At 41.7% G+C, this 10089-nt stretch overlaps 1 protein-coding gene across 1 annotated transcript in view; it reads left to right on the top strand.

Annotated features, from left to right (window-relative positions):
- The first annotated feature begins 386 nt into the window (after positions 1-386).
- Positions 387-10089, top strand: part of LOC143275834 (uncharacterized) — a 46457-nt gene continuing 36754 nt past the window's right edge. Inside the window, exons 1-8 of the mRNA XM_076580126.1 lie at positions 387-525; positions 2342-2491; positions 2874-3042; positions 3677-3811; positions 5254-5335; positions 6553-6628; positions 7042-7115; positions 8967-9045. Coding sequence (XP_076436241.1) covers positions 480-525; positions 2342-2491; positions 2874-3042; positions 3677-3811; positions 5254-5335; positions 6553-6628; positions 7042-7115; positions 8967-9045 — 811 coding nt within the window. The 5' untranslated portion in view covers positions 387-479. The remainder of the gene's footprint in view (positions 526-2341; positions 2492-2873; positions 3043-3676; positions 3812-5253; positions 5336-6552; positions 6629-7041; positions 7116-8966; positions 9046-10089) is intronic.

Genomic DNA, 10089 nt, shown 5'->3' with positions numbered 1-10089 from the left:
TTGAAACAGAATAAACCTCTGCGGGATAAGGGAAACTTTGGTACTTTATCAACTTAAAAAGTCCATGTGGCAGGGGTGTACTGTGCCTTTTCTTCCAGTCGTTCGTCTCTGAGGTTTGGACAACTAGTTCACACGAAAAAAAAGTGTATATTATAATCCATACAATAATTATCTTAGCATGTGACATCGACACACATCATATCAAAATGAACACATAACAAAGTACATGTAAAACATATAATAATCATTTAAGCCTGTAACATCGAAACACGTCATATCAATACGAACACATCATAGAAATACATTGTCGAAAATGACCATCCAAATGACACCCTTCTTCCACGAGAGAGTTGTCGTCCGTCGTTAGAGCTCTTTTAAATCTGAAAGAAGAAACAGCGATGGCGGGCATCTGTGCGTCTCATCCATAGCAACAAAGTTGAGTGTGAACAAAGTGTCAGAAAGATACTCCAGCTGTCAACATGGATAGACGAATCAACTCCAAAGTTTTAGAGGGACACTCGCCAGGTATGTTTAGATGGTTTTCGTCGTTAATTGATATGCCGGAACTCTGTCTATTGGTAATTGGTACCCTCACCTCTCCGCTCCTAAGGCCCTCTTCTCTTTGAGAAAGACGATTTGCAGCTGCAATCCTCTCCACCCCCCGCCCCCTCACAGTCCCCATCCCCCGCCTACCCCCCCCTCTCTCCCTCTCTCACGCATTGTTATCAAGAATACTTGCTTGCTTGTCATGAATAGGTAAGACAGTAAGACCTGTGCCGTCACGCATGCAAGTAGTTGTTCAAACCTGACGGTGAACAGGCCTTATAAAAGGGCTCAAGAACCACAAGTTCAAGTTCAAGAGTTGCTTTCTTTCATTGCTCGCCACTGTTCTCTCCCGCTTTACCAATACTTTTTCATCGATCATTAACCCAATTCCCATTGGACTGTTAGTCAATATCAATCTATTCCTCCATGTAGATATATTCTCCTTCAACTCTGTTACCCATTGACCACAATAAAAAAAGATATGCGCCTTTGTCTGAGGGATTTAAGAGAAACTAATCTAACACTGTTTCACTCAGGAATAATGTCAGTTGATCATATTCTGTGAGGACACTGGGCCAGCTCTGTATGTATGATTGCCCAGAATGTCTTCAGGGCTTTATTGCATCAACACTCTTATGTTCTCATGATGGATGCCTAGAAATAATCTGCAACTTAATGCAGAGAATATTTAAAAAAAATTCTCTACAGAACGACAATTAAGATACCCTAGCTACTTCTCCCCATGGTCACTGAACACATGCACCCACAAAAACAGACACAAATGCACAAACAGCCACACACACACAGTCATACACACACACACATATGGTCACTGAACACATGCACCCCCCACCCCCACAAAAACAGACACAAATGCACAGTCACACACACACACACACACACACACACGCACACACACACACACACACACACACACACACACACACACACACACACACACACACACACACACACACACACACACACACACACACATATGCATACATGCCTTTAATCATCTGGGTTACCAGTGTAATCATTTATATGTTCAGGATTTTAATGAAAAAAACCCTGAAATCTGTGATTAAAAAAAACAACAAGCCTGTATGAACTCTGTTTGGGAAGTAGATGTGGCAAATAGTGGAAAAGATTGAGAGGATAACATCAAAGAAAGGAGAATCTGCCTCTCATTAGCACAATGAGGACAGCTGAAGATGGGATCAGATGGGGGGAGCTCATCAAAAAGTCATAGGTGGTGCCGTCACAGCCTACTACTGGCTATTGGGCAGAGAAAATAAGTCAGTAAGTATAGCACTGTGAGAGTGTATTCAAACAAGGCAGGAAAGGTGGCAGATGGTTAAGATATTTATCTGCCAATACAGTGTCCATGAGCGTCTGGGTTCAAATCCCAGTCTCACTTTTTTATTCCCAAGTTTGACTTGAAAATCAAACTGAGCATCCAGTCAGTCAGATGAGACTATAAACTGAGTTTTTTTTTGGTGCAGCATGCACTTGGTGCACTGAAAAAGAACCCATAGCAACACAAGTGTTGTCCTCTTTCAAAATTATGTCAAAGAAAACCACTGAAAATGCATGCACCTAAGTCATGAATAAGCGCATTAGGTTATGTTGCTTGTCAGGCATCCGCTTAGCAGATGTGATGTGGCATACATGGATCAATTGGTTCAAATGCAGAGGTGCCTCCTTCAGAAACTGAAACTATGGAGCTAAGTAAGTTAGTCAGTAGGTATGAATGCATTTGAGTGTATCTGAACAAGATGTGTGGCCCTTGCAGTGAACCGCTATGAGTTGCTGGCCCTGGAGCAGCTGAACCAGGGGGTGACGGAGGAACGGATGGTGCTGGCATTCCAGGCACTGGACGAGCTGATCCCCAAGCTGGGCGTCTACTCCAGGCTCTTCTCCAAGCTCCGTGATGACTTCTTCAGTGAGTCTGGTTTTGTTTTTTTCTGCCCCATCATCTGCACCATTTTCATTGGCGTTACTTCCATACCACTCATTCCATTTGTTCAGGGCTCCTTCTCACTTGAAAGTAAAGAGCATGGCTTCCCCTTTTCTGAAAATTTAAAGAGTATTTTCACCATCATTTTGTTTAAAGTCTTTGCAAGTCTTTCTTTCAATAAGTCAGAAAAGCTGAAACTTAAAGAATATTTCCCAAGATAAATTCATTGTCTTTGAAAGAAAGAGGGACAGGTTTTCTTCATAAATGTTTTCACCACCTGTGAAGCAAAGAGGACTTACAGAATATATTGATTATTTATTTTTTAGCAGATCGCTGAAATAAAGGCTTACCGTTTTGTTTTCTGCAGAGGCCATCTACAGCGATGAACTGACAGGAGTGACGGACACATCAGACAAGAGCAGTGGAGGGGGCTACATTCAGAGGTTGCCGTACTTCATCCTGGTCAAGCGTGTGTACGACGAGCGACACGAGCTTACCGAGGAACTGAAGGAACAGCTGGACATCGTAAAACAAAGGTCTGTCCTCTGAAAGAATGCATGTGACGGGTGCAGTGGGTGAATGGTTAGAATGCTGGATTCTCACCTGACTTTACTGAGTTTGATCCTGGTTTCGGCACACCTGGGCCGTATTCAAGACAAAATTCATTTTTCCTTCAGGCAAGTTAACTTTTGACATAGCAGGGACCCGTGGGTACAGCTTAACAAGAAAGTCAAGTTATCTTCGTATTCAAGACATTTTTATGTTCTGAATTTTATAATTTCATGCATGCCAAACATAATTTTGTGTACCCATGTACAGATGATAAAGTAGTCTAGAGTCTTACTTCTTCTTGACAATGTGACAAATTGTGCAGGCAGTTTGACAAATAAAAGCACTATTTTTACAGTGTGACAAATTGTGCAGGCTGTTTGACAAACACAATAATTGTGCTAACAATGTGACAAACTGTGCAGGCTGTTTGACAAACACAATCACTGTGCTAACAACGTGACAAACTGTGCAGGCTGTTTGACAAACACTGTGCAGGCTGTTTGACAAACACAATCACTGTACTAACAATGTGACAAACTGTGCAGGCTGTTTGACAAACACTGTGCAGGCTGTTTGACAAACACAGTCACTGTACTAACAATGTGAGGCACTGTGCAGGCTGTTTGACAAACACAAGCAGTTTGAGCACAGCCAGCAGGATGGGGTGCGGCTCCAGGAGCACATCGACCACCTGAACAGAACCATGGAGGACCTGCAGCAGGTCATCAATGACAAGGACGCAGAGATCACTCGGTGAGTCCTTGTATTCTTCAATAATAATGATAATAATAATGATGCTAGTAATGATAATGATAATTATTGTGATAATAATGAATAAAAACTAAAAAAAAAAAAAAAAACCCAACCCAACCCAATAGTGATGATAATAATACTTTTACATAGCACTGAATCTTGTACAGAGACAGATCAAAGCACTCACACACTAGTCATTCACACACATCCATATCTAACTCGCAGAGATGATTAACAAAGCTTGTGAAAAGACGGAGAAACTGTAGCCCAGGAAGAGGCAGGAGAGGGAGGGCAGGGAGAGGGGGGAGGGGGAGGTCCAGGGGGAGAGCTGTTTAAGGAAGAGGTAGGTTTTAAGGCCAGACTGGAAAGAACTGACTGCAAAGATCTGACAAAGGATCAGAGGGAGCTCACTTCAAGTGCATGCCTTAACTGTCCCCTAGCGTCAGACGGGCGCAATAGCCAAGTGGTTAAAGCGTTGGACTTTCAATCTGAGGGTCCCGGGTTCGAATTTCGGTGACGGCGCCTGGTGGGTAAAGGGTGGAGATTTTTCCAATCTCCCAGGTCAACATATGTGCAGACCTGCTAGTGCCTGAACCCCCTTCGTGTGTATATGCAAGAAGAAGATCAAATACGCACGTTAAAGATCCTGTAATCCATGTCAGCGTTCGGTGGGTTATGGAAACAAGAACATACCCAGCATGCACACTCCCGAAAACGGAGTATGGCTGCCTACACGGCGGAGTAAAAACGGCCATACACGTAAACGCCCACTCGTGTACATACGAGTGAACGTGGGAGTTGCAGCCCACGAACGCAGAAGAAGAAGAAGTCCCCTAGCATCAGAGACAGTTTCTCTGTTTCAGTTTCACTCTCTGGTTTCAAGGTGTCAAAGCTTGTGGACTGGTTGATTTATGCAACATTACATCTGCTTAATTATATTTTTTTTGCTGTACAAGCAGAGAAAGTATGGCAGTGTAATGATGATAATAATAATGATAATAATCCAATTTATTTAGCACCTTTTCATGTAAAATATGCTCATTTGTGCTGCACAATGAAAAAACCCAACAAAAAACATGAATAAAAGATGTATTAAAACACTAGAATGAAAAACCGACATCCATTAGCCTGCACAGACATCCAGCGAAACAATAAAGTATGTTCAGAGACACATGAAAATCATTGCACACAACGTAACACTCATCATGCACACAATGCTTACCAATAATACTACAATTTCTTAAAACAATATCACAAAACAATAAAAAAAAACAATCCCAATTACTTGAAACCAACACCACAATGCCTAAAAAACAGACATCTGAAATCACAGTACTTAAAATCAGTTTCACCCCTTTCTCTATCCCCAAACAACACCTCAGCAACATACACACAATACTTGAAAAACGAATTGAATGATTGGTGTGTGCCATGTGTTTTAGGCTGGAGGAGGAGATGGAGACCAACCAGAAGAACGCAGACAACATGCAGCATCAGCTGGAGTGTGACATTGTCGACCTCAAGGTAAACGGCGTGATGCTGGTCCTCTGAACTCTTTGACTGCTTTGATTGCTGAATACCTGTGTGGAGTTGTGGCCCAATGGTTAAGTGCCCCACTCCATGTGTTCAAGTCTAACATATGGACAAGGATTTTCACTCACCCTTCTGCTAGACCTTAAGTGGTGGTTTCGGTGCTTGTCATTCGAAAATGAGGTTCTGTGTGCAGCATGCACTTGGCACATGTAAAAGAACCCATGGCAACATATGGATTGTCCCTGGCAGAAATCTGTAAAAAAAAAAAAAAAAAAATCACTTTCACGCTAAAACCCATTCCCTTGCAGACAGAAAATGAAATGGTGGTGCTGCACTGTGGTGATGCGCTCTGTCTGGGGAGAGGTGCTCAAATTTCACACAGATGAATGTGTTGTGACAAAAAATGACACAATACAGTACAGTCCAGTACGTGCCAGTCCAGTACAGTCCAGTACAATGTAATACAAATACCATGCAATACAATACAATACAAAACAATACAATGCTGTACAATGCATTACAGTGCAGTCCTGTATTATCCTTGTTCAGAATCCCTGCTGGGCACATGCGCCATAAACATGTGTGAACAGTGCTGAAATGGCTCAAAGCTGGGCTGAAAATCAGAGACTGACATAAGCTTACATTCGGGCCAACCAAGTGTGTGATTTCATTGTTGGTTTTTTTGCTTGATGAATAACGTTTTTCATGCAGCATTTGGTAGCCTCTCAATGCTCCTCATTTTCTGAGCCAGTTGGATTCATGCTTTCCGCTTTGAAAGTGTTAAATCTTTTTTGTATGTCTTAAAATTTAAAAAAACAAACAAACCCCAAATGGAAAAGCATTCATACTTTTTCAACTGCAACAATTTCACAGCACTTACAGAAATCATATTAACTGTCTCCAAATGAACGGCGAAAGAGACGATGTTAACAGCGTTTCATCCCAATTACCATCATCAAAATATTGCAAGCGGAACGCTCTTATACTGAAGAGGTGAATGTTGACAAAGAATACCACAGTTCTGATGATGGAAGCTAAAGGTTGGGTCGTTCAGACACCCACTGGACATCCGAGGGGTCTGTGTAGAGGAGAAGAGAGGACTGGCCGTACTGAGTGAGTTAATCATCAGTGTAACAGGCACAGCGGTTATCATTATCAGACAATAGCTCAGACGGTAATTCCAGTAACTGGTGTATTCTGCCTTTCAGGATTCCTTGTCTGATGCCAAGCAGGAGGTAGAATTTCTCACACAGTTCAAGAAGGGCTATGATGACATGTACTATGGTAAGTACAGAAATTCTGACACATAAGGCATTGCAGTCTTGTGATATTATAGAAAAACACACAGATTGTTGGCAGTTTTGCATCATCAACGCTGCCTTGTGCAAACTTGAAAATGTTCGTGTGTGTGGGTGTTGTCAGTTTATTCCATTATTGGTTCTTTTAGTTGTTTTGTAAAAAAAAGTATTTTTGGACTTTGTAATTGGCCACTTTTTACTCATGCAAGGCAGTAGAATTTCAAACAGCTAATGAACTACAAGTGAATGTGTAAATGAACTAACAGAGAATGAATACATAAACTTGAACATGCTTGCAAACAACAATATCTGCATGCACTCATGTACACACACGCACACACGCACACACACACACACACACATGTGCAGATACTAATACATACCCTCTGTTCCCTGCAGCCTTTATGGACAAGGAATCAGAGAAGGAAGGTGATTTCAATAAAAAGCAGAAATCTGCTGTGGCCACCAAGCATGTGAGTGACTGTGGTAATTGAAATGAAGTGTGTGTGTGTGTGTGTGTGTGTGTGTCTTTCCATTAATTTGTGCTGCTTGTATGTATGAATATGTATTTGTGTGTGTGTGTGTGTGTGTGTGTTTCCATTAATTTGTGCTGCTTGTATGTATGAATATGTATGTGTGTGTGTGTGTGTGTGTGTGTGTGTGTGTGTGTGTGTGTGTGTTTCCATTAATTTGTGCTGCTTGTATGTATGAATATGTATTTGTGTGTGTGTGTGTGTGTGTGTGTGTGTGTGTGTGTGTGTGTGTGTGTGTGTTTCCATTAATTTGTGCTGCTTGTATGTATGAATATGTATTTGTGTGAGTGTGTGTGTGTGTGTGTATGTGTGTGTGTGTGTGTTTCCATTAACCCTTTCGCTGCCAGGAAAATAAGATTTAAGTGAAATCTATTTGCCAGGGTTTTTTCACAAAAAAAGGGTATAAATTTTCCAAAAATTCTGTGCTCTTTGTTATTGGAGAAAGACCCATAAAAGTATATATTTTCTGAAAGGGAAATGAATAAAGAATACAAAACACATGATGTTTTCCCATTTTATGCATTTTAAATGACATGCTGTTGTTTTGAAATCAGTGTTTTGTTTTTTGTCACATTTTCAACTTGTTCATTACAAACATTTGTCTGGTAATTTGCACAAAAATATCATTTTCTGGACAAATGGATATCTGCACACACAAAATCATACTAGAACAACCACAATATAAAAAAAAAACTGAAAAAGAAATAGATGCATTGTGACTTCTGCAAGTGATAATATGGATGTGAGGCCACGCCCCCTCAGTCTCCACCCCCCTCCTCTTCACCCCTCTCACACCGTCACTTCATCAGACCGCGTTGGCTGAGTGCCAAGAAAATAGCTCATACGGTGCCCTGCTAAAAATTCGTCTGCTAGAGTTGAACAGCCTGCATCACTCACTGATAGTTGTATCTTGGCCACTCTCTTGATTGCTCCCTTTATTTTCTATCAAATCGTCCTATAAATGTTCACCACTGTCTTCTCCTTCGAATTTATGCTCCAATTATTTCTGAGCATTAGCTGAAGAAAGTAATCTTGGTTGATTTAGTTCGCCACGAGCGCATGTCTTGAGCACGGAGTCAGTCCGACATTTTGTTGAGCGAGCGAGGAGAGGAGCCAGGCAAAGACTGCGGCCAGTAACCCAACCAAAACGTTCAAATAAAGGACTGCCTTATGACGCAGATGGTGTTTCTAGCTATGAATAGAATCCAGAAAGATTCCCCAAGCTAAAGCTACCAGCATTTTTGTCAACGAACTGAATGCAAAGCAGGGAAAAGTCAGAATATTTCGATGACGAGTTATCTCGTCATGCAGGCAGCGAAGCATACATGCTTGCCATGACGAGTTATCTCGTCATGCAGGCAGCCTAGGGGTTAATTTGTGCTGCTTGTATGTATGAATATGTATTTGTGTGAGTGTGTGTGTGTGAGCGCGCACGTGTGTGTGTGTGCATGTGCATGTCCATATATATGTGCATGTGTGTGTGTGTGTGTGTGTGTGTGTGTGTGTGTTGTCTTCAGTTTAACATCTTTCCACTTGAAGTGATATCAGATGTGTGTGTGTGTGTGTGTGTGTGTATGCGCGCACATGTGTGTGTGTGTGTGTTTGCATGTATATTTGTTCATGTATGTGTGTTAATGTGTTTATGAATGTATGTGTGTGATGTGCTCTTGTTTGTGTATGTTTAGAAAGTGTTTTATTTTGACAAGCGATAATCAGGAATCATTTTCATTGTATGTTTTACAAAGTATTAGATCCTCATGCATTGGTTTTTCTTTTCTAAACACTGTCAAGGCCTATACCATGAAAGATATAGAATCAGCCAATCGCATGGAGGAACAGATTCTGACCGTGCTGAACACAGCTGTGGAAGGTGAGTGACTTCTTGTAGTTTTCCTTTTAGTAAGTAAACAGATAAATAGTTTTGTTGTTGTTGTTGTCCCAATATCTGCACCGTTTCAGTAGCATTTCCCCCACGTCCCCCAAACACAGCTACACCCAGGTCCATCCGCTTCAGTCTCGTAGGTTGCCAAGAGGACACACACCAGAGGAGACCCTGCATTGCTACTGAGTCATTTCGGTGGTGTTCTGTAGTGCTTGCTGTATTTCAGTATACACATAACACCACCTGCTAAGCTTCTTGCTGATGACAGTAATGGCTAAGTCACAAAGCCAGACTGAGTACCCATCCCCGCAAAGTGGAAACCGCAACCACATCCCTTCAACAAAAGTTCCCCATGAATCTGCTGGCACCAGTGACCTATACTACCTTTCATAATTTATCTAGGCATGTCAGACGCATGGCTTATATCACAGATTGCCTGTTTCTGATCGAATAGACTATAAGCTATCCACTCTGACCTTTTCTGCAGTCAACGGATCTGGCCCCAAGTATCATTCTGAACTCATCCATATCTATACCCCGTCTCACCAGCTCCATTCTTCCTCTGATACTCGACTTCTCAGGATACCTCACGTCAGAAGTAAGACCTATGGACACAGATCGTTTTCTTTTCAATCGCCAAAGACGTGGAACAAGCTCCCTGATAACCTCCGTCATTCTGATTCCCTCGCATCTTTTAAATCTCGTCTCAAAACTCACCTTTTCCCTCAGCAATAAGTTCAATTGTGGCAGGTCCACTTCCTTTGCGTTAGTTGTGCTTGACTATGTGTGTATACGTATGCATGTGTACATAACTACATGCATGAATATGAATGTGTATTGTGTGTGCGTGTGCGTGTGTTTATGTAAGTTTGTGCCTGCCTATGTGTGCGTATGTGTTAGGGTAGCTGTTAGATACACATGTATGTTAAAATGTATGTATGCAGCGTGTGTGTGTGTGTGTGTGTGTGTGTGTGTGTGTGTGTGTGTGTAGTCACATTTTGGTGTGTGTATGTAACATAGATATGATGTTTT

The sequence above is a fragment of the Babylonia areolata genome, chromosome 2 (genome assembly GCF_041734735.1).
Source record: "Babylonia areolata isolate BAREFJ2019XMU chromosome 2, ASM4173473v1, whole genome shotgun sequence".
NCBI classification, from domain to species: Eukaryota; Metazoa; Mollusca; class Gastropoda; order Neogastropoda; family Buccinidae; genus Babylonia; species Babylonia areolata.
The sequence above is the reverse complement of the archived record's forward strand: the minus strand, read 5'-3'. Positions and strand labels throughout refer to the sequence as shown.